Source organism: Diachasma alloeum, unplaced genomic scaffold (assembly GCF_001412515.2).
Source record: "Diachasma alloeum isolate Michigan unplaced genomic scaffold, Dall2.0 Dall_scaffold_01647, whole genome shotgun sequence".
NCBI lineage: Eukaryota > Metazoa > Arthropoda > Insecta > Hymenoptera > Braconidae > Diachasma > Diachasma alloeum.
The window spans coordinates 31,657-58,289 of NW_021681742.1; the positions used below are offsets into that span (position 1 = coordinate 31,657).

Genomic DNA, 26,633 nt, shown 5'->3' on the forward strand with positions numbered 1-26,633 from the left:
CCCCCCCCAGAGTCTGAGATATGGATCAACGATCTAGCCTGGAGATGACTTTACTTTCCTCGTTTCACCACTTCCTTGAATTTGCAGGGATATTCAGGAGTATTCAGGCATCTAAGAGGTATCAAAATATGTTTATAGGGGAGGTGGGGGCAAAATGGACACCTCCAAAAATTCAATTTTTCATTTATATCCAGTTTCAACATTTTTGGAATTTTCCAATTTTTGAAATTTTTATAATTCTTCCAAGTTTTAAAATTTTTGCAACTTTTGAAATTTTTGCAATTTTTGAAATTTAAAAGGAAATTGGAATTTCCACATTTTTTGAAATTTTCGAAGTTTTAAAATTTTTTAAAATTTTGAAAATTAAAAAAATTTTTGAACATTTGAAAATTTTAACAATTTGAAAATTTGTCAAATTACTGATTTTTAAAAAAAAATTTAAATTTCTGAAGAAAATTCCAAAATTTTTAAAATTAAAAAAAAAATTGGAACTTCTACAATTGTTAAAATATTCAAAAATTTTGAAATTCTTCAAATTTTTAAAATTTTTGAAATTTCTGAAATTGACAGTTTTTCAAATTTTTCACTTTTTAAATTTTTGACGTTTTTGGAATTTTTCATTTTTTTTTATTTTTTGCATTAAAAAAAATTCATCTGGTTTGAATTTTTCTTTAAGGTGTCAATTTTGCCCCCAACTCCCCTAATAATTTTTTTGTAGCAATTTGTTTCCAAATATATTTAAGAAAATGCTTCTATCTCTCTTAGATCTCCACATACTCATATCAAGTTTATGCGATTGACATTATCGAACAACACAATGGGTAATAACAAACAAACACTGCCCAATGATGGTTGAGAAACCTACATGCTGTGCGAATCGTTTCCCCAAAAGTAGCACATTCCCCAGATTTGGAACAACACATTTTCTTGAATCTAGTGGTAAACTCAAAAATTCCTCCAAAATTTCGAGATTAGTTATTCCATTAGCTGCGAAAGAAACCCAAACGGAATGAGAACAAAAAAAGTTAGAGCAAATCTTTGAAGGTTACGAAAAATAAGCCATCCAGGAGAATGAAATAAATAATAAAGTACATGATGAAAACGTTACGATAATTGTAATATTAAATTGTGACTGCAACGATACAGTTATTAATGCTTCAATTTGGAAAATGAGGGAAAATAGGTTATTTTTCAATGCACGTGGTGGAAAACCCATGAGAAATTAAAGAGCCATTCTTCATGCATAAAAACTTGCTGTACTTACTCTTTAATTGGTGAAAAACCTCGAGCATGTTCCATTCCTTGAACAATTCTTCCATTCTATCTTGCATTTTATTTTTTGTATTTTTATCACTAATTTTTCCACAAAAAAATTATCCCGAGCCGGCCGACGTTTACACACGTGATGGCTGTTTTATACATATATATGTATATATATGTTATTTGGTCAGTTTAGTGACGTTTTTTGATGTGAAATGGTCATTTCGGTGACACTTGGTCACTTCCGTGACTGTCACCGAAATACTTATATATGATTGGAGTAGTTCCGTGACTGTCACCGAAATGTTTTGGAGTTGTACATAAGGCAAAACTGATACAGTCACCGAAATGACCACGCTATATAAAATGGTCAGTTCCATGACGTCACCAAACTGACCACTTGAAGTTAAAGTTTCGGTGACTATAGTATATAATGACAAGTGTCACCAAAATGACCACTTGGTCTTTCGACTTACAAAAAATGTACTAGTTGCGTTTTTTCGTAGGGAAAATTCAATATTCGGCACTTTAACGAATGACTTTGCCATAGGGACCTAGGGGAATGATCTTGTCGTGTATCGATAACATTGCCCATGTAATGCGAACATCCTAGTGGGAATCTCATGTACTGATAATTCGAATCGCATATAGGAATTGCGAATGATCAACATTATTTTTTATCTAATCCGAACATTCTGGTAGGGGAACCGATTGGATGATTATTTTGTATTTTGTTTTTTTCGGTGATCTATGGATACATAGTTTCATACAGCATAGTTTCAGTGACACCTGTCACGGAAATGACCACTAGGTCTTACCATTTCCACAAAATATGCAGCGTGCATTTTTTCGTATGGAAAGATCACATCCGACAGTTCGACAAATGCAATTGTTAAGGGGGAAAAAATTTCATCTTCTGACCATTTTAGTGTCACTTCGCAATTGGGAATGATCAAAAAAATTTTTTACCTAATCCGAATATCTTGATGGGGGAACCGATTTGCCATTGATTTCATTTTTATGTTTTTCGGTGATCTATTAATATCCAAATTGATAAAGCATGGTCAGTTCCGTGACACCTGTCACCAAAATGACTACTAGGCCTTTCGGTTGACAAAAAATATACAAGATGCATATTTCCGTATGGAAAGATTAATATACGACACTTCGACAAATACAATCGTTAGACAGGAAACCATCTCGTCCTGATAATTCGAATCTCATATCGCAATTGAAAATGATCGAAAATGTTGTCACGTAATCCGAACATGTGGATTGGAAAACCGATTCGACAATTATATCCTATGTTCCGCGGTTTTTCAGTTATCTGTTCATATATACATCTGTACAGGATGGTCATTTCGGTGACACATGTCACGGAAATGACCACTAGGTCTTACGATTTCCACAAAATATGCAACGTGCATTTTTTCGTATGGAAAATTGAAATCTGACACTTCGACAAATGCAATTGTTAAAAGGGAAAAAATTTCATCTTCTGACAATTCCAGTGTCACATCGCAATTGGGAATGATCAAAAATTTTTTTTACCTAATCCGAACATTGTGGTGGGGAAACCGATTCAACAGTCATTTCATATTTTATTTTTTTGGTGATCTATTGATATATACATTTATAAAGCGTCTTTATTTTAATGACACCTGTCCGAAACCGAAAGACCTAGTGGTCATTTCCGTGACATGTGTCACTAAAATGACCACTAGTTCTTTCGGTTTACAAAATATATACAAGATGCATATTTCCGTATGGAAAAATGAAAATAGGACACTTCTACAAATACAATCGTTAAAGAGGAAAAAATCTCACGTACTGATAATTCGAATCTCATATAGCAAGTGGAAATGATCAAAAATATTTTTTATGTAATCCGAACATACTGGTGGGGGAAACGATTGGATAATTATTTAGTATTTTGTTTTTTTCGGTGATCTATTGATATATAGATTTATACAGCATGGTCATTCCCGTGACAGGTGTCACGGAAATGACCACTAGGTCTTACGATTTACACAAAATATCCAATGTGCATTTTTTTGTATGGAACATTGAAATCCGATACTTCGACAAATGCAATTGTTAAACGGGAAAAAATCTCATCTTCTGACAATTTCAGTGTCACATCGCAATTGGGATTGATCAAAATTTTTTTTCTACCTAATCCGAACATTCTGGTGGGGAAACCGATTCGACAGTCATTTCATATTTTGTTTTTTTGGTGATCTATTGATATACACATTTATAAAGCATGGTCATTTTAGTGACACCTGTCCGAAACCGAAAGACCTAGTGGTCATTTCCGTGACAGGTGTCCCTAAAATGACCACTAGGTCCTTCGGTTAACAAAAAATATACAAGATGCATATTTTCGTCTGGAAAAATGAATATAGAACACTTCTACAAATGCAATCGTTAAAGAGGAAAAAATCTCATGTACTGATAATTCGAATCTCATATAGCAATTGGAAATGATCCAAAATATTTTTTATGTATTCCGAACATACTGGTGGGGGAAACGATTGGATAATTATTTCGTATTTTGTTTTTTTTTGGTGATCTATTGATATATAGATTTATACAGCATGGCCATTCCAGTGACACCTGTCACGGAAATAACCACTAGGTCTTACGATTTACACAAAATATGCAACGTGCATTTTTTTGTATGGAACATTGAAATCCGATACTTCGACAAATGCAATTGTTAAACGGGAAAAAATCTCATCTTCTGACAATTTCAGTGTCACGTCGCAGTTGGGAATGATCAAAAATTTTTTTCTACCTAATCCGAACATTCTGGTGGGGAAACCGATTCGACAGTCATTTCATATTTTGTTTTTTTGGTGATCTATTGATATATACATTTATAAAGTATGGTAATTTTAGTGACACCTGTCCGAAACCGAAAGACCTAGTGGTCATTTCCATGACAGGTGTCACTAAAATAACCACTAGGTCTTTCGGTTTACAAAAAATATACAAGATGCACATTTCCGTATGGAAAAATGAATATACGATACTTCGATAAATACAATCGTTATACAGGAAAGAATCTCATGTGCTGATAATTTGAATCGCATATCGCAATTGGAAATGATCAAAAATATTGTTCACGAAATCCGAACATTCTGGTGGGGGAGGCGATTCGACAATTATTTCGTACTTTGTTTTTTTCAGTCATCTATCGATATATACATTTATGAAGAATGGTCATTTTGGTGACGAGGGTCACCGAAGTGACCACGTGGTCTTGCGATTTACAAAAGTGCCCCAGTTGCGTATTTCCGTATGGACAATTACATATACGACACTTCAACGCATGCAATTGTCATGGGTGAAATAATGACATCTAGTTATTCCAGTTCCATATGGCAATTGCAAATTATCGATAATATTGTTCATGTAATCAGAATATTTCGCGGGAAAACTGATTCGACAATCATTTCCTATGTTCCGTGTTTTTCAGTTATCTAGTGGTAGACATATTTAAGAAGAATGGTCATTTCGGTGACAGATGTCACAGAAATAACCACTAGGCCTTTCGATTTAAAAAAATAAACAGGGGCAGTATTTTTGTATGAAAAATGGAATAGGCAGCACTTGGATAAATGCCATTGTTAAAAGGGAAAATTCCTCCCATCTAAAAATTCGAGTCTCAAATTGCAATTGCAATGGAGCGACTAGATTAAGCATGGAATCCAAATATTCCGATGGGGAAACCGAATCGACAATTATTTCATATTTAGTTTTTTCCAATCATCTACTGATATATACGTTTATAAAGAATGGTTATTTCGGTGACACCTGTAACCGATATGATAACTAAGTCTTCCGATTTGCAAAAAATGAACATACATGTTATATTTGTTTTTTTTCAGTTATCTACTGATATATACATTTATAAACCATCCACCACTAGATTTGCCGATTTACAACGAAAAAGGTAGAAGTTGCGTATTTTTGTATGGAAAATTCAATATACGACACTTCAACGAATGCCGTTGTCATATGAGAAAAAATGCTATCATTTGTTAATATGAGTCATATGGCAATTGCAATTTTTCGATAACATTGTGCATGTCATGCGAACATCCCGGTGGGGATACCGACTCGACAATTCTTCCATATGTTCTGTGTGTTCCAGTTACCTGTTGATATATATATATTTATAAGGAAGGGAATTTCAGTGACACCCGGGACCGGAATGGGTGTTACGATTAAAAAAAATGAACGGGTTGGGAGATTTTTGGATGAAAAATTCAACATGTTCCACTGCTATACGCGAAAAAATCGGATGTTCTGATAATTCAAGTCTCACCTCGTAATTGCCATTGATCGATGACATTGTTCAGTTAGTCCGATTATTCTGGTGCAATAAGGGATTTTTTCAGGTATTTATTGATATACACATTCATGAAGAATGGTCATTTCGGGGACCGATGTCATTAAAGTGACCATTATGTTCTTTAATATACAAAAAAAGTAAAAGGTGCTTTTCCTTACATGCACACTGAGACAATAATATATATCAGCCTATCAAATATTCTTTTGACAAGTGTTTAAAGCGAGCTTTCGCATGGGAATTTCGGAGATTTGGTTGTCTGAAACAAATCTGATTTATAAAATAATAATTTTTTTCTCAGTGTAAACTATAAAAGTGTCTTGAAAATGACCGGATAATATGATGCTGATATATATATATATATATATTATATATATATATAAAATGCATATCATCCGGTCACTTTGATGACTATATAAATTTTATACACTGTCATCAAAATGACCGGCTTATATGATTTTGTGTATAACTCATAAATTTTTGGGGATATTTGGAAACCTTTTTAGGAGGGGGTTACGATGGCCCTTTCCGACCTTTATATACATTAAAAACACGGTGTCACCGAAGTGACCGATTAACATATATATATATATATATATATATATATATATATACATATATATATTAGGTCTGCGAATATGACTCCGCCCTTTCCCAACAGATGTCGTTTTTAGTATTGTTTACGTGCACTAATAAATGGCAACACTTGTATTCGATAGTACTTTATGTCAGCTGTCAAACGCACTACGTGACATTTGATTGAAATGTAAACAACAAGTATTTTTACTTCCGTGACAATGTCGATTTTCGTTCCAAGTAAACATCATTTGCGGGAAGTGTTATTACACTATTATATTGCAAAGAAAAGTGTAGCGGAAACTCATCGTTTGCTTGTGGAGATTTACGGTGAGCATTCTCCATCTAATACAACTTGCAAGGAATGGTTTCGACGATTTGAAACTGATGATTTTGGCACTGAGGACAGAGAACACGGGAAACTACCAGAAAAATTTGAAGATGCTGAATTGAAGGCATTATTGGTAGAGGATTCTTGCCAAACTCAATCAGAATTGGCTGCAGCATTAAATGTTAAACGATCAGCTGTTGCAAAGCGTTTAAAAGCAATGGGAATGGTTCAAAAAGTTGGTAACTGGGTTCCATATGAATTGAAAGAAAGAGACATGGAACGTCAAAAAACAATTTGTGAAATGCTACTTCAAAGACAGCAAAGAAAAGGANTAGAGGATTCTTGCCAAACTCAATCAGAATTGGCTGCAGCATTAAATGTTAAACGATCAGCTGTTGCAAAGCGTTTAAAAGCAATGGGAATGGTTCAAAAAGTTGGTAACTGGGTTCCATATGAATTGAAAGAAAGAGACATGGAACGTCAAAAAACAATTTGTGAAATGCTACTTCAAAGACAGCAAAGAAAAGGACTTTTGCATCGAATAGTCACAGGAGATGAAAAATGGATATATTATGAGAATCCGAAACGCCAAAAAGCTTATGTGAAGCCAGGTGAACCCGGCCCATCCCAAGGTTATTCACAGTGCCAAGGTTATTCTCTGCATTTGGTGGGATCAGAGAGGTGTTGTATATTATGAGTTGCTCGAACCCTCTCAAACTATTAATGGAGAAGTTTACCGACGACAACTGATGCGTTTGAAGCGAGCCATAGAAGAAAAATGACCAGAATGGGTGAATAGGCCCAGTAAATTAATTCTTCAACATGACAATGCCAAACTGCATGCCGCCCAAGTTATGAAAAGATATTTAGATGGACAGGACTGGGAAGTGCTACTCCACCCGCCATATTCGCCAGACATAGCTCCTTCGGATTACCACTTATTCCGAACACTGCAGTCAGATCTTATGGGAGAACGGTTCACTTCATACGAAAGTATCAAAATTTGGCTTAATAATTGGATCAGATCAAAAGACCAGGATTTCTTTAGGCAAGGAATACATAAATTACCTGAAAGGTATAGCATACTTTCAATAAACTTTTCTTTAATTTTCTAAACAAGCAAATGTGTTTTATTTCAACAAAAAAGGGCGGAGTCATATTTACACACCCAATAAAACAAAAAATTGAAATCGGTTGATTGGTTTTCAATATTTTTGCGAAATACTATTTGAAAAAGCATAGCTCATTCTCAACTCTTCAGACTCTCAGTCCTTAACCCTCATTAATATTAGGTGTATGACTTAATTTTTACAGATTTTTTCTTCGAGCTTAAAATTGTATTTAAAATAGAAATATTTGCGCGTTCTTTTGTAGTTTTGAAAGGATCGGACAAAAGGTTTCAAAACACCGAACGACAAGTCTACGTGAGTTACATAACCTCTCAAAATAGCAAAGTTTACGATGGCAACTGATAAACAGCACATTTGGCACTGCATTTTATACGAATTTCAGTAAGGAAAAAATGCATGTAAATCACAAGAATCAATATGTAGTGTTGTTGGTGCCGATGTTGTGTCTTATGAAACATGTAATTATTAATAATTACACACGTTTTAGAGGTGGTGATTTCGATCTTAGTCACCAACCGCGCTCTGGACAGCCTCGAAAGTTTGAAGATACTGAATTGCAAGCTCTACTGGATGAAGACTCAATGCAAACGCAACAAAAGCTTGCAGCTCCGTTAGGATTTACACAAACAGCTATTTCCAAGCGTTTGCACCAAATAGGAAAAATCCAAAAACTTGGAAGGTGGGTCGCACATGTGTTGACCGAACACAACCTAGGTCATCGTATGAACATGTGCCTTTCACTGCTTGCCCGGTAGCAAAAAAAGGAGTTCTTGTGAAAAATTGTGACGGGTGATGAAAAGTATATTTTTTATAACGAGAATCTCAAACGCAAAAAGTCATGGGTAGATCCCAGGCAACCCAGTACATCGACGCCGAAACACAACATCCACTTAAAGAAGATTCTCCTGTGTATCTGGTTGGACATGAAGGGTATGCTTTATTACGAACTCTTGGAAACGCGTCAGACAATTAAACAAACTGAGCGAAGAACTTGATCGAAGAAGGTCATTTACTGGGCAAGGAAGCAGGTAAATCACACTGCTGCATGACAATGCTCGACCTTGCGTTGCTCGCGCGACTCAGAAGACCCTCTTGAACTTGGGATGGGAAGTTCTCCCGCACGCGGCATATTCACCAGACTTGGCTCCATCCAACTATCACTTGTTCCGGTCAGTGCCTTAGTGGGTAAACAGTTCAAAACGCTGGACGATGTGCGTAAATTCGTCGATGACTTTATCGCCTCGAAGCCCGCAGGTTTCCAGAGATGGCGCAAGGTCATAGAAAACGATGGACAATATTTCCAAGATTAAGTGCGTTGTTCGCAATTTTTTTCTGTTAAATATGTAATGTCCAAACAATTATTTTCGGAAATTGAAAATAAGTTTTTCCACAATATGTTAAGAAATACAGGCATTAATTCATGTCGATTTCAACATACAATTTCAAAATTAAATTTCAACATAGGCGGAAATTATATATACCTCAAATTCCGGAAACAGTCGATGCCCGATACGATCAAGGACCCCGATATTTCAAAGCACTCTTTCGCAATAAACAACCAAAATTACCATCGTGTAAGAAGCCACGTTCCCGAACACCAAAAAAAAAGAAGAAGAAGAAAATTAGAAGAGAGGCAGTCGCTACTCACCCTTCGGTAGGAAAAGACCTCCTTAGGCGAAAAAAAAAACTTACGAAATTGGTCGATCGTACCGGGACATCACTGTTCGAACCGGAACTTGGTGGACAGTGGTGACTCTTTGAGGAATCAAGGAGTGCAATCCCGCAAATATCGTGTCGAACTAAAACTAGTGATTTTTCTGAACCATAAAAAGGATTAAATTCGTCAAATTTTCGTCAATTCCTTCGATTAGCGGGTTCCGATGCTACCCGATCTCAGGATAGTGTATTGCATCAACTTTTGAATTCCTAATACGGCCGTACAGTGAATACCATCCAGACACTGTTCGTTTCAAGAAACTTTTAAATATAAACAGTTTATTTCCTAATAAACTAAATCGTAAGATAGTGATATCAGTATATGTAAACGGTAACGTCATTTAATCATCTTGTGTGCTGATGAGCAGACCCGAACTTTTGGATAAGAGACACACGAATTAGAATTGTAACCGCAAACCGGAACCTAAACATTGAAACAGTTATTATTGTCTTCAAATTGTGTGTACGAACAATCATCAAACAGTATAAGATTTCATCCAGGAATATTAGAATTCTATTCGAGTCAGTTCTGAACCCATTCTGAAATTACAAGATCACCATATGGTGATGATGTATCCAAACTCATTAAAAATATGTGTTGAAAGGATATTTCGTGGTGATAATAATTGGATCAAATCACTCCTCTTTTCATAGACAAATATTAATTAAATCACGGTAAGATTGAACAACACAAGCGTCGTCTTATAAATAAAAATAAAAGAAATAAGAGACAATCCTTCAGATTACTGTCTTATGGATAATTCTATATGAAATGCCGGAATATTAAACAAAGATTGTCCTCCGACGCTGGACAAAGTCTACGCACATAACAAATAAATTTGCTGAAAAGCTGTAAAAATTAAGTCATATACCGGACACCTAGCATCTGATAAGAATTTAAATTTTTCGAAATTACTTTAGTCGTCTAATTCCTCGATTTTCTAAATATTGACTACCGGCGCGGAGAATTCTTATTATCCCATATCCCAACCTTATTATCCTACCAGCGCCGCCGCGGCCGCGACTTTGATGCCCTTTCATTATGCTTTTTCTCAATCTTTCCTTGTGTTTCTTTAAAAAATTAATGATTCATCATAGTCTTATTAAACTGAGTATTAAGATTAATGGGCACAATGCTTATCGGGTCATCACCTGTTTAATTTCAATATTTCAATGAGTGATTCGATGATTCTTAATTTTTGTACTCACTGAATGAAGTTCTAACTATGATTATAATAAAAATTCTATTCAGAGTGCGAAGCAATAATTATTGAAGTTCACACAACCCAGAATTGTTTAGTGTTCGCCACCCCTTTACACCTTTACCAAAGCATTTAATTATATTTGCTGGAAAAATTATATGACAGATTCTGATGCTCCTTCGCTAATTCGGAGTATTTTCTCGTCATTCATGATCTTTTTCACAATTTTCTTCGATGATGCCATGAACTTGAAACTTTGATGGATCATCTGAATTTTTGTCAAATCCTCCATGAAGTCCCGAAATTCTTGCGAATTTTGCTTGAAAAACTTGAAAATTTTTGTGAAATTATATTCTCCGATTTCTCAAATTATGTTTTTCTTTCCCATTTGAATCAATCAGAGTGCAGTAGTTGGTGTCACGTGACTCCTTCACATCAATTTCATTTGGAAAATTCCACCTTTTCCTATCAATTGTTCTCCCATGGTTTATTCAAAAATTCTCTAATATTTGTGAGATACCGAAAATTTTCTCTAATTTTCGAAAGACTCGTGGATTTTTTCGGGTTTTTTCAGAAAATCTCATAATTGTTGTAAATTCTCTGGAAAACTTCCGAATCATTTTACATTCAGAAAAAACCGACAATTCCCTTTTTTTTTAGGGAACCTGTAAACTTCCTTAAAGTTCTTATAATTCATCCCCTATTCATCCTATTAAAGGTGGATTTTAGAAAGAATTTGAAACACATCCTCTTTTATTTCTAAAAATCTTCTCTNGTAAACTTCCTTAAAGTTCTTATAATTCATCCCTATTCATCCTATTAAAGGTGGATTTTAGAAAGAATTTGAAACACATCCTCTTTTATTTCTAAAAATCTTCTCTTAATAAGCACGCCTTAGAAATAGGATCCACGCTAAAATTTTTNTTCACAATTTTCTTCGATGATGCCATGAACTTGAAACTTTGATGGATCATCTGAATTTTTGTCAAATCCTCCATGAAGTCCCGAAATTCTTGCGAATTTTGCTTGAAAAACTTGAAAATTTTTGTGAAATTATATTCTCCGATTTCTCAAATTATGTTTTTCTTTCCCATTTGAATCAATCAGAGTGCAGTAGTTGGTGTCACGTGACTCCTTCACATCAATTTCATTTGGAAAATTCCACCTTTTCCTATCAATTGTTCTCCCATGGTTTATTCAAAAATTCTCTAATATTTGAGAGATACCGAAAATTTTCTCTAATTTTTGAACGACTCGTGGATTTTTTCGGGTTTTTTCAGAAAATCTCATAATTGTTGTAAATTCTCTGGAAAACTTCCGAATCATTTTACATTCAGAAAAAACCGACAATTCTCTGATTTTTTAGGGAACCTGTAAACTTCCTTAAAGTTCTTATAATTCATCCCCTATTCATCCTATTAAAGGTGGATTTTAGAAAGAATTTGAAACACATCCTCTTTTATTTCTAAAAATCTTCTCTTAATAAGCACGCCTTAGAAATAGGATCCACGCTAAAATTTTTATATTCCTATCGGTCTTAACAGTTTCGGCTTTGCATTATTATTTCAGTCAGGCTGAAAGGCTCCTTATTCATATTCGCTAGCGCCGAAGCCCTTTCATTATGTCTTTTTTTATTTTTCCTTGTGTCTCTTTCAACAATTAATGATTCATTATCGTCTTATTATACTGAGTGTTAAGGTTAATGAAAATAATGTTTGTCGTTTGATTGCCTGTTTAATGTCAATATTTCAATAAGTGATTCACTAATTTTGAATTTCTGTGCTCTATGAATGACGTTCGAACTATAATTATAATCAAAATTCCATTCAGAGTACAAAACAATAATTAGTAAATTTCTCTCAACTCAGAATTTTTTAATTTTCGCCGCCCCCTTTATTCCCTTTCACAACTTGACAATAGCATTTAATTATTTTTCTAGCAAAAATCATAAGACTGATTCTGATACTCTTTGGCTAATTCGAAGTATCTTCTCATTCATGATCTTTGTCACAATTTTATTAGGTGCTATATTACTTGAAACTTAAATCATTAATCATCTGAAATTTTTTCAAATTCTCCATAAAATTCCGAAATTCTTGTGAATTAACAAATAAAGTTTGTGAAATTGTTGAGAAAATCCGAGGAAATTTTAGAATTTTTAAAAATTATGTTCCTTCTTATTTCCATCAATCAGAGTGCAGTTGTTCGAAGCTCGGGACTCCTTCACATCAGTTTTATTTGGAAAATTCCACCTTTTCCTACCATTTGTTCTCTCATTGTTTATTCAAAAATTCTTTAATATTTGAGAGATAAACAGACCCAAAATTTCCTCCAATTTTCGAAGAATTCAGTTTTCTCGAATTTTTTCAGAAAACCTCATAATTGTTTTAAATTCTCCGGAAAACTGCCGAATCATCTTACATCCGGAAAAAACTGGCTCCCTCTGAATATCGTCATTTCATGTTTCCAGCGCCAAATTGAAAATAAAAACTTGAAATGACCGTGTGACTTCTGCTCCAACCTTTTTCGTGAATCTGACATTCATGTTAATGATTCAGAGGATATGACACAAATATCATCATTCTTGTTCTCTGCAATTTTTTAATTTGGATATGATTATTATCATTTTTTGAAGCGAAAAAATTGATCATGGTTTTCATTGTGTCGCCTTCAAATTCTATAATCTCATAATTCTAGCTACTGATCCTAATCAATTTTGGAGAAAACCTTACTAAACGCAACATTAGTAAAGTTGAATAATTCTATTTTCGATTTGGACAATTATAATTGCTTTAGCATCCGAAACTATCCAGTAATTTTAGGTACAGAATATTCATATATTGAATGAGAATTTAAGGAACTTGAGAGTTTTTATCTCCATGCTGTTAAAAAATGTTGAATCGCAGTTAATTTCCAGTGAACTTTTACATTTCAAGACTTGTACCTCTCTAACTCTTAAAATTTACTATTAAACTGTCCTTAAAATTTTAATCTTTTTTTTCAACAGTATAACTGCTATGTACTCATAATTATGAGCGAATATTTAAAAAATATATTTAAAAAAATTGAAAGTCGACTTTTCGAAGTAGACTAAAGGAATGATTGAAAAAATTGCGATTTTTGGAGACCATGACTGTGTTTTTATAAATGATTCCATCATAATCAATTTTTCATTCAAAGAATAATTTTTCCTGAATTGTAACGAATTTTTCTGCTCCAAAAATCACACCAAAAATCAATTTTATGTGAAAAAATTATATTTTTCGGAAATTTGAGACATTCTATTATTAATTCCTAAGAAGAGAATGTTGGTAAAAGCAAGTATTTATGGAATTTTGTTCGAACTCCGCTAATTATTTATTCCATTACGCCATTCTTTATTTTCGAGCTTTTCCTAGCCAATTTAATTGATAAATTAGATGATTTAAAATCTTTGAATAAAAAGTATTCCAACTTTTTTATTCCATGGAGAATATTCAATATTCTTTGATTTTGTGGTTTAAGTATTGATTTCATTACACAAAGCTTCTAAAAGAAAATTTAATAAAAAAATTGGAATCAAATTATTTACATAAGTCTCGAATTTGGTTTGAATCATTTAGAAAAACATGAGATTTATTTTACTTCCGAATGAAAGCAATAAAATCATTCCATTTTTACATTTCATAATTGTTGCTTCCGAATGGGACCATTTATCGAATCCGAAAATGCCAATTTTTGCATCAGGATAACTACTTTTGGCCTCAGAAGTGCGAATATGCAATTTTTAGACCATCTCCGTATGTATGTATGTTTGTGTGTGACCGATCGTTTTTCGACGATAACTAAAAAAATAAATGTTTAAATGAATCTAACTATGATTTAAAATATTCTTCCCAATGCCACTTTGACCAAGTTCGATCATGAGATTGATTGCATCATCTGTTGTTGAAAAAAATTATTTTGAAACCAATATTTTTGAGGCAATGCTGGCTGCCAACATTGGGGCGATGTCAATAAATTGAATACAATAAATCATTGAATTCAATTGGAAAATCCACCATTATAGAAATTCCATGCGGAAGCGAATTGTTAATTTAGGAGCAAAAATATATTGACTATATTGTGACGAAAGCAATTAATCACTTCTATTTTATTCCACTCTTGACATTCAAGTTCATCTAATTATCAATCATTTCAACTACCTTTCAATTTTTAACATCCATCACCAAAAATAATTTCCCATTGCACTCATTATAGACAAATCCATGTGTAGAAAATATGCATATGGGGTATTCCATGTGAACTCACCCAGGTCAAAACCCTCACCATCGCGGTGAAAAATTTTGTTTTGGTCCAATATATTCACTGAAATTTTTTGAAAAATATAAAAAGGGTCCAACTTTGGAAACGACTCGTTTTTTGAAGTTTTTTGAGTTATTTCTGAGGAAATCGATGGAAGAACGAATTGAAAAAAATTGGCATATTTTTATATGGAAAGTGTGTTCGAAGACGCACATTTTGTAAAAAAAAACTCAAATCGGTTGATTTTTACGGAAGTTACAGGCATTTGAAGATAAAACTTGCCAAAAAACATGGCTGTCCACAGGATGCCTCAAAAAATCTGAAAAAATTTGAGACGTCATATTTTTCCATATACAACCACGTTTTGACCTGGGTGAGTTCACATAGAATACCCCATATACTATCTGACGATAAACGTAATTTCTCACTTGTTTCATTCCATTCTTGGCTTTCAAGTTATCCAATTATCAATCATCATTCGAACAATTTTTCATTTCACATAGAGAATCCGATTTGTAATTTACGCGCGCTTCCCTGAACAGTGCCGTCGCGGCCGCATTGCTCATTCTCATGATGAGAATGCATCCTTCATGCGCCGCTATGACACTTTTTACATGCTCTCCGGCATGACAGTTTCCAATGCATGCTTTTTTTATATAAGGATAAAGCCATGAGGCTCAATCCTCTATATTCGCAGTGATGCTTCAGATTGCCTCACCTTATTTCGTAATTCACATTGAATATAGAAATAAATAAAGCGCTCTTTTTTTACTGAATTTGGATGACTTTGTTTTAAAATAATCGAAGAATTATTTTATAATTTCCCGTATGCTGATGCTGCATAAAAAATACATACATATAAAAGCTTCATGAAAAATTGGAAAAATTTCAGAAGACTACCCTGATGAATTAAAGAGAATCCACCCAGATCGAACTCGATGTGTAGAGATCTAACTCTGGGTTTATGGGAGTTTCTCAAAATTCCTCTACCTTTTCTATTTTTTTGATAAACCCAAAGTTGACTCTGGGCTCACTCTCGGTTTGATCCACCATGGTTGTCTTGAGCAACTTATGTTTAAACAAATGATTATGCAAAGTGAGCAATCTAAAGATGCCGAGACGATCTAGCAACAAATTGACAATGTGCTCCCGCACAATTTTGAAATATCTTTCCTGTGACACAAAATGAGATGAATTCGTTAAGATTCCATCGTTCGCCTCGACGATTTTGTAGATTAACTACTATCGGTTTTAGGCACGCTACAGGCATATTGAGGAGATTCTAGTTTCAAGTCCCCCGTATAGCAATGGTAGTATACTATAATTTCTCCAGTTTTATTCTATAGAAATCTTAATCTTACTTTTAGAAATTGATGGTTGATGAGAAGAAATGTTACCTCTTCGGTCGCAATCAACAGCTGAATGACTTCTGCATCGACCATGCATCATGTTCTCGAGTTCACGCTGCTTTGGTATATCATAAACATCTGAATCGAGCATTTCTCGTTGATTTAGCCAGCAGTAAGTGCGAATTTACTTAAAAAATTTCAAATGTTTTACGACAATTGATAAACAACTCAATCTTTCATCAGCCCACGGGACATACATTGGCAACATGAGACTCGAGGGGCAAAAACCCACTCAATTACCTATTGACAGTGCATTTCATTTTGGAGCATCGACGAGGTACTATATTATTCGTGAAAGACCTCAAACAGGTACCAGAGGAATTATGGAGGAACTAGAGAAATCTTCCGAAGATAATGAGGCCGGTGGTCTCCTGGGATTACCAGAAACGGAAACAGAACTTGACGTAAGTCGGAAAAGAAGGACGAAAATGAAACTATAGAATCAACATAATCACTGCAACACTTCTTTAGTGATCGTAGAAATGAATTCTGCTAATTACCAATTTTTGTCAAGAATGATTATTTTTTAGACGAATTGCTGCCTTTCTTTGTAACAAAAAAGTTTCTGCTCTGTTACAGAAGGGGTATGATGCTCAGCGCTTAATCTAGACACTTTGCTCTTAAATTATTCATTTCTTAAATTCTTGCATAAAAAATAAGATTCATTGTCGGTCGCTCGCTGCGTTTGCTACTCCCATCTCTGTTGCATAGGTTACGGGTCAATGCCCGTTGCGCAAATTGTGAAAGTTTTATTCAAATAATTGCATAAGTGTTGGGACGATTTTGTTCACTATTCAATTAAAATTAAGTTATATGGGAACGCATCGATTTTAAAATAGTATTTTTTGTCACTAATCGGATACAAACTATTCTGGTGAATATTGCTGTGCAGGACGGCATCATAGAGGGTATCTCAAAACTGTCAGGCAATCAGTCGAGGGTTGAAAAAGGGTGAAATTCTGAGTCGAAAATTCCTTTTCGACTTTTGGCTCCGGGGCTTAGTTATCGAGTTGGCAATTAATGAAACTGACCAATGGCAGTGATGCCGAACTGGCCTGATTATTGCGTAGCCATTGGGAGACTACCTTTCTAAGAACTTCATTAAAGTTTCAGTTGAATGTAATGTTATAATCAATATTATTTTCATGACCATCAAAATTCAATGACGTTGAAGAAGTGAGGCCGTGGAGAGAGGGAAAGAAGTGATTGGTTCTGACCAACCTAGGGGCACCAGATGTACTCAAAGGGGTCTGATATCCATATCATAGGAATCCCCCCCCCCCTTCGTCGTCCTCATCCGCACCTGTGCTCCAGTTTTTACGTCAATGTGAATCTGACCACCTCCGTCGTCATTTTTTAACTGCATCTATTAATAACTCGTCAAGTCCTGGAGCCAAAAGTGAACGAGGAACTTTTCATTCAAAATTCGGTCCTTTTTCATCCCTCGAGAGATTACCTGTGAGTTTTGTGATACCCGGCATAAACTAGAAGAGTTTTTCTTCGCCAGTTGACGAAGTAGTACATTATGTTGCAAGGCAATACAAGTAGTTTCTGACAAATGGAATTTTATCATTTCCAGCCGAAGGCGAGAGGTATAATCACATGAGTCTTCAGAACACTTTTATAGCCGTGTGATATTCAATATGTTATGTTTCAAAGACCAAAAACCTCATTCTGACCGAATTAAGTGAGGTTAGAATTCGCGGTTTATCACTCTTGAAGACAAGCCTCATCTTTTATCTGATGTCCATAGGCTAGGTCTGTTCAGCTACGGCTACGAAGTCCAGAGAATTGCATTCACTAAAAGAGAAAAAAAAAGAAAATCTCCTTAAACCCCTGCCTGACAGAAGGAATGACACAAATATTATTTTATCATAATGTCTGAAAACGGCGTTTGACTCAGGCTACGTGTTCGGAAAATGTCATTTCACTGACAGTGTGATAGAAATAATACATACAGTGCGGCCAAATAAGTTCTGTCCCACTTGAAGTTGGTTCCACCAATTTTTTTGTTTATTCAGCGTCAAAACCTATCGATTTATGCAGATAAATTCCACCAATGGACTTATATAGTGGAATCACCTTCAGGTGGGACAGAACTTATTTAACTGAATGTACGAATCATCAATACTAAGTTAGAAATTGGCAATGATTTTTCTTGATCATCTTTCAGAATTTAACTGAGTTCAATACAGCTCACAATCGTCGTATATCCATGTTGGGAATAACTGACGATGATCCGCATAAATCGAATCGAAAGCGAAAGAAAAAGGGAATAACTTTCAATGAGGATGAAGAGGTCATTAACCCAGAAGATGTTGATCCTTCAGTTGGAAGATTCAGAAATTTGGTGCAGACAACAATCGTCCCAAGCAAGGTAATCATTCTCTGTTCCTTTTATTGAAACAAGACAGGGCGCGTGTGCTCTTGCGCGCACTGATCTTTTACCTTATTTGTTTGTGAGGAGTTTTCTGTTGCTTCCGAATACAAGCATTATTATCGTTTTATTTTCTCATTTTTTAATTTTGCTTGGAAATGATTTAGAATTGTCTAAAATAGAAACATACAAAATTTGGTGAGCATGTCTGTATGACTGTATGTGCGGGTATCCACCGTCTCCTTCTCGGTGGTCAATTTGTAGAACATAGAGTAATTGAACTGCTAGAAGAATTTTAAAAAATCTGAAATTCGGGCAAATTTTAGGTATTCCTGAGGACTAAAATTGAGCTCTATGCTTAATTTCAGTTTGATCGACGCAGCAGTTTTTGAGAATTTGCCATTTATTTCTAAATCGTTTTACAAATAAATGGCAAATTTCATAAATATCTCTGAAATTTTCTAACCAATATTAATAATTTTTTCTTTCCGAAATATTCACCGGGATGTCCTTTGCATTATTCAGTTTTTCATTTGAAATTTTTGTAAGCGTTTTGAGTTAGATCGTATTCTGCATTAATCTTTTTAATTATGTACTTTGATGAAATAGCTTCTGATGCTATTTCTGGATATTCCTGAGCGTCCTAGGGCGGTCTTAATACCGTTACGTCCGATTAACTTTTTCGGTCTCGCTTACAGAGGATCCACTTCCGAGAATAGTGGGATATTGGGAAGATTTTGAACTATCAAAACACTATGGGTACAACACTATGGGTCTAATGGATCTATATATATATAAATCCATTAGACCCATAGTGTTGTACCCATAGTGTTTTGATAGTTCAAAATCTTCCCAATATCCCACTATTCTCGGAAGTGGATCCTCTGTAAGCCAGACCGAAAAAGTCAATCGGACGTAACGGTATTAAGACCGCCCTAGGACCGCCCTGGACCTCATACCTATCGTTTGGGAGAACTGCGGTCATCTTGAAAGGCCCTTTAGCCTTGGCAGTGAGCTTTTAGGCTTGAATCTCCGAGCGTCGAATCTCCTTTTCTGAACAGCCCTCTCTGCATCCGTCGAGGCATTAGCCTCTCTGCTCATTTCTCTCAAGTCTACTTGGTCCAGTTTCTCCTGGATTCCTGCTTGAAGATGCGCGTCAGCTGCACTGCGCGGTTGGTAATCCAACAGTAGTTGAGCCGGCGTCCTTTTCGTCGTTCGATTCACTGCGCAATTGATTGCGCTCTGAACTTTCTTGAGATTTGTATCCCACATATCCTCATCTTGACCTGCACTGGTCGTCACCAATGAATGCAGCAACGTTCTATTCAAACGTTTACACTGTCCATTGGCCCTTGGTGTGGCAACCGCATTGAGAATATGCTCGATACCATATTCCCTGCAGAATACTCGGAACATGTGGGAAGTGAACGCACTTCCCCTGTCACTCATGATACGAGTGGGCACTCCGAATATTGAAAACAATTGTTCGAGGCCTTTGATAACGTGCTTCGTCTTTGTGTCTTTTACAGGCTCCAGTACACAGAATTTGGTAAATCCATCGCTTATGGATAATATTTGCGTATTCTTACGTTTGCTGCCAATAAATTGTCTAACATGATCAACGTGCAATGTGTGAAATGGAATGGCTACTTTTTCTATCGGATGCAACTCCCCGGGTTTCTTCCTGGCATTCGATTTGTAATTCAGACAGTTTAAACATGACTTCACGTACTTCGAAACAAACCTACGCATCCCCTTGACCCAGTAGTTCTCTTTAATTTTCTGCAAAGTTCTTTCAAACGCAAAATGACCTTGGTCGTCGTGACACAATCTTACTATGTAAAATCTAGAGTTTCTCGGTACTACCCATTTGTTCCCATCATCTGTTTTTCTAAAAATTACGCCTCCCTTCAGAGTGTAATTGTCGAAATAATGTTTAGTTTCCAGTTGCACGTGACCGGATTGCAATACTTTCCTAATGATCTCAATGTCGGGGTCTTGCGATTGTACTACATTTATCCATTCCGCTTCGGTAATATCTATCGATAAACATTCAACGGGATTTCGGCTTAAATAATCCACGTGAGCGACTTGTGCTCCCGGTCGGTAAACGATCTCAAAATCATAATCCTGCAAGTAAACTCACCAACGTGCAACACGTGGCTGTATGTTTTTCTTATTTGCTGTGGCACGGATAGCGCTACAATCCGTGACAATTGGAAACTTGATCCCAAGCAGGTATACACGAAAAGCCTTAAGTGCTGTTACCACGACCAAAGTTTCCAAATCGTATGAGTGGTACCTCTGCTCGATTGGGGTTGTTTTACGACTGTAATAGGCCACGACGCGTTTGACCGTTTCATGTTTCTGAATGAGTATTGACCCTAAACCGATGGCACTAGCATCGGTGTGCACCTCTGTTTTGAGTTCGGAGTTATAAACCGCTAGGATGGGTCGGGAGGACAAAATCTCTTTCATTGTTCTGACTACCTGGGACTCTTCGATACCCCACCTCCACGGTACGTTATTTTTCAACAAATTTGTTAATGGCGTACTCTACTCGCGTATTTTTCCACGAAACGTCGGAAATATCCCGTAAGACCCAGGAACTGACGTACTTGTTTCACGTTGTCAGGTTCCTTAGCTTCCATCACTGCCTCTATTTTGCGAAATCCAGGTCTGACTCCTTCAGCCGAAATTTCCCTGCCCAGATACTCTATTTTCCTTTGGAAAAACTTACATTTGTTCAAGTTCAAAGTGAAATTCTAATGAGCGAATCTCTCCAATACTGTTTCTAGCTGGGAAAACCCGTCTTCATAGTCTGAACTCGCGAGTAGGACATCATCAATGAATATTAATGCACAATCCTTCAGAACTTTGTTCATGATGCTTTGAAAAACTGCCGGTGCATTTGTTAAGCCAAATGGCATCCGTAAGTACTTGTACTAACCATCGGGGGTCACAAAAGCAGTATTTTCTATGGAGTCTGGATACATGGGAATCTAGTGAAACCCTGACTTCAAATCAAGCGATATATAATATTTCTTTCCCCCCAGTTGGTCGATTTTATCCTCAATGATTGGTAAAGGATACTTTATTTTCTTAGTAATTTTATTTAAATCCCTATAATCGACGCGTAACCGACGGTCTCTCTCTCCGTTATTGACTAATACAATAGGGCTCGCATAGAGTGAACGACTCTATCGAATAATACTGCTCCTTTCCAAGTCCGCTACCATTTTCCTAACTAATGCCTGGTTGGGTCTCGGTAAACGCCGAGGTCTGCTGTAAACCGGTTGATTGCTTGTCAACTCAATGACCATTTCCCCGGCGGTCGTCCTGCCCAACTCCTCGAGGTTTATTGATACATTCTTCCTGTATCGATTCAATAAACCCAAAAGCCTACACTTAACCGCTGGCTCTAGACCTTGGCAATTTACCTCAGTCTCTTCAATAGGTTTTAACTGTCTCGGCCCTTTCTGTTTCTACCTGATCCACGAGTGTCTCGGCTAAACTGCGCGCCATTAATGTCGGAGGTCGCACGGACCCCTGGTTGATCCAAAATATTCCTACCTATATTGATTTCGCGGGTTAGGTCGAAATCAGGTACGATACAAACGTACCTGATTTCGACCCAACCCGCTTAACGTATTTAAGTTTCCATTTAATATTATCTATCGAAATTTTGATTTTTGCTCGAGTTACGGGAGTGACGATTGCATGATTGAATCCCATGAGTGATTGATTTGCTTCTTTTTTTTTTTTTTTTCTTCTCGTATACCCTTTCGGGTCTTTACGATTTGTTCCCTTCCCACCCCCCTCAACCCCCTGTACCGCATTCGCCGAAGGGAGGGAAAACCTCATTCGAGGGAAAAACCTGCCCTGGTACAGTCGTCCTTTTGACGGGACTACCGCTCGCTAGTGAAACTGTGAGATTAGAGCGCTATAAATTTTGACCGCCGGTGCCGGGAACCGAACCCGGATCATTGGCATACGAGTCTAGCACTCTAACCGCACGGCCACTACCGTCGGTTTTGCTTCTTTAAATATTAAATTCAGTGCTCTGGGGACACTTTCTCTCATAATGGAACAGTCACTTCCTAAGTCAATCATGCATTCTTTCATCTCGTTGTTGATGAAACATTGCTTGAGGGGTTTGTTTGTGTCACGTGTTTCTACTTTCAAGATCTCCAAGGGTTCGGCACCAACGGTTAGTCATGCCTTCCCTTCCCCTTTTTGAGCGTCTCTTTTCTTTTTGAAACATTCTGTCTCGAGATGATTCGCGAGTCCACAATACCCCCATTTTTTTCTATTTCCACCCCAACGGTCACTTTGATGACGGCTCCCGCTCACTCTTGAGTTCCCAGTCCCCGCACTCTCTGGACAGTTAAGCTGTTTATGACCGGGCTTTCCACATTGAAAACACATGCCGGGTTTTCCCTCGTTAAAATTTCATTCCTCCACGCTTTGGGTCCTTATTTTGCTTCGTTTGGTTTAAATCAAGACGACTCAAACATATAGTCAAATCGGCGAAAGTGGTGCATTTAGATGAAATTACATTACCACGTATCATCGGTAGTTCCGCATATTATGCAGTCGACAATTAACTCTTCGGGCATGTCCCAAGTGAGCTTCTGGAACTTCGCGATTTTCTCAAAACTCTAAGTTTCTAGGCTCTGACCCGACTTACTCTTTTAATTGCACGCGTCCTCTAGTAATTTACCGAAACTTTGTTTACGAGGGAATCGTCTAGCTACTGCTATTTCAAATGCCTCCCAACTTAATATTTTATTACCAGAGAGGGAGGTCGTATTCCACCATATTCTGGCGTTACTCTTAAATTTTAGTGGAGCCAAATACAATTTCTCTCTATCAGTATCTCTATCATGGGACTACAGTCGCTAGGCACGAATATAGAGAAGCACTGTGCCCATTGAGTCAGTGTGACCAATGGATACAGTGCAATCCCTGCATTATCGGCCGGCTGCACGACTGAGGTTTTCCATGGTTTCCCTGGCAGTACAATCCCGAATGGGGTGCAGTTGGGGATAATGTAAGTTGGTCCATGGTAACGCAGATAGGGAAGGGAACAAAATGTAAAAACCCGAGAGGGTATACATATGGAACCAAAAAATAAAATACTAATAATGTTGCTGAGTTAAAAGTCTTTTCTCTCTAGAGTCTCTCAATAATATTAATAAAATGACATACAACAACCCATCAGGGCTCGAAGCCCTCCAATAGATCTAAACCCTATGTTGAGCTCAGGTATAGCTAATCTCGCCTATCAGACTAGTTTTGCCCCTTGAAAACTGAAAACCAAAAATCAAACAACAAAAGCTATTATCTCCGGTCCAGCCGTTTGAAAAAGACTCAACACAATCGACTACGCGCAATTGAGTCTGCGGGATTCTCCGGAGACACCCATGAAATCGTTGTGCTTGAATGTCACGTCCTGTTGAAGAAACTCGGCGTCTCTTGTTTCACACTCGGAAATCACTAAAACTCATTTATGTCGCGCCGTGCAATAAGTCGAGTTTATCGCACGCTGCGCTTCGCGCAGCCTGCTCAAAACTCGACTTCTGCATGACTTGACATAAAATATTATAGAGCACTCAGTAATAAATTTCGTTTTCAACGAATGTGTGTACAGACCTCGCCTTCGGCTCGGCCTGTAAACTACACATTCGTTGAAAACGAAATTTGTGCCCTTGTACTCTAATGTACTATAAATCCGCGGTAACGCTTTCCTAGAAATCCAGCAGACTCTCCATTTCTCTCCGTTCGCTTCAAAAGTCTTATGATACCCAATCTCTACGGTGAACGCCCAACTTGAAAAATCTCCCACGGCACCAGGAAACCCGAGAAGCCCAAGAATTCCCTCTTGAGAAGTGGGCAAAAGGCCCTCCGACCTCTGAAAAACACTGAATACCTCTGGCGACCCTGCACACCAACAAATCCAAAATAATGAAAGAGACTCACTCGAAACACCGGCGGTGATGTCCAGTATCATTTTTGGCAATTATCTCGCTGAGTAACTTTCCACCGGTCACAAATGGCCTCCGGTGTAGTCCTCGCAAGTCTTATCGCAAAAAAAACCTACAAAAATACAACAACTTACGGAGACGATTTGAAAATGTATCAGCAGATGAAAGGTGGCTACACAGAGTAGTGTAAGAGAAGGCGGATGTTTTCCTTATCCTTTCGAATCTACGTCTTTTCTGGTTTCCTCACTCACTCAGTTGGATATTGCGTTCGTTCAAAATCCAATCAGAAAGCTGCATTCATTCCCTTGCTGTTTGGTTACTATTATCATTTCACACCACCTCTAGTATCATTGTGAAATTATAATAGATTCTGTAGGCGAAGTTATGTTGATCCCGCTCAGCTTTTTCGACCAATCAGGCAGTTCGGAATAAGTTCTCAATATGGCCCCACTGTACACTCCTGAGAGGTGCTGTGACAACTGACCAATCAGCAGTGTTGGCGTAATGCCGTCAATTACTCATGATTCCTTGTGCCAAGCGAGTTCCGAGCGGATTAATTCGTGGATTTTATAACTGAATGATCTAGGAAGGGTCATAAGAGTATCGAGGTATCCGAGTTTCCCGCGAGTGGGTGGCTTATCAATTAATTAATTAATCGGTTAATTTGCGGGTTTTTGCACTTAACGGTCTACGAAGGGTAATAAAGGTTTCTTGGTGGGGTATTGACGACCCTCCACGAGTGGGTGGTGGGTGGTTAATTAGCGAAATGTATCGGCTGATTAATTAATTGACTAATTCTCAGGTTAATTCACGGATTGAGCGGTGCGGTAGTTCTTGACTATCGCGAATACAATGGAAGGATATGGAAAATCCACCAATTCATTAGTTGATCAGTTAATTAATCAATTAATTAATCAATGGTCTGGGGCTAATGTCTGGAAAGGGTCACAAGGCTCTGTTGACAACGTATTCGAGGGGTCCCTTGCAATTGGATGGTGGATGGTTAATTAATTCATCGATTAATCAATTAATTGATTTGCGGCATCAATTCGCAAGATTAATTGGCGGATTACACAGCTTAACGATCTGGAAAGGGTCTGTTGGCGAGGTGTCTAAGGGTTCCTCCGCCAGTGGGTGGTAGGTGGATTATTAATTAATTGATTAATCAATCAGTTGGTTCGCGGGATTACGTCGCGGATTTCCTGTCTCAAGTCGAGGAACGGTAATAAGCCTCTGTTGACAAGGTGACCAAGGGATCCCCCGCAAGTCGGTGGTCACTGGCTAATTAATTAATCGATTAATTAGTCAGTTTATTTGCAAGATTAATTCCTGAATTTCCCATCGGAACGGGGCTTCGGCGAGTCTGTTGATGAGGTCTCCGTGAATTAATTAATTAATGTTGTTCCGCTGGTTTGCCAGCGTGGTTTTAGCTCAACGTCGGTCTGCGAGTAAGTGATTAATTATCGGATTAATTGAACAATTAATTAATGAGTGAGATCAAGAATTGGGACATTGACAGCGCGCCTCAGGAGCAAGTTGGTGGTTGAGGGAGGGGTCTCCACTTTTTTTTGGGAGGGAGACATTCACAAGTAGGGGGTTGAAAACAAAGGCCATAAATCAACAGATTGGCCTTGTCTAGAACAACAGACCCACACATTTTCATGTGTAACCTTGAGATTGCTTCCAATTCCTGGAATTCTATGCGAGATAAAAAATATGTTATCACAGGAGGAGATTAAGGGGAGACCGCGGTGAAATTTGAAACTCCCTGGATTTTGATCGAACTACGCTTAAAGCTTTTAGTATTTATTGGGGGTCGATAAAAAGTAACATTGAAGCCGTCATCGGAGATTTTCGCCACGTAGAAGAGGTAAAAACGATCTTGATATGAAACGATCTTTCATATGTGCCTTATTTTTCAATCGATTCAGCTCAAAATTGGTATACACATAATTTTTATAGACCCAAGTATAGCTATGCATGAATTTTTCAAGCTATTGA

The 26,633-nt window shown here is 37.0% G+C and overlaps 1 protein-coding gene across 2 annotated transcripts in view; it reads left to right on the forward strand.

Annotated features, from left to right (window-relative positions):
• LOC107046646 (nuclear inhibitor of protein phosphatase 1) overlaps positions 1-26,633 on the forward strand; it is a gene marked incomplete at its 5' end in the record, with an annotated part of 84,240 nt that overhangs the window by 21,881 nt on the left and 35,726 nt on the right. For both annotated transcript variants that reach the window (XM_015269301.1, XM_015269302.1), the window contains 3 exon segments: positions 16,227-16,380; positions 16,452-16,672; positions 18,442-18,645. In XM_015269301.1, coding sequence (XP_015124787.1) covers positions 16,233-16,380; positions 16,452-16,672; positions 18,442-18,645 — 573 coding nt within the window.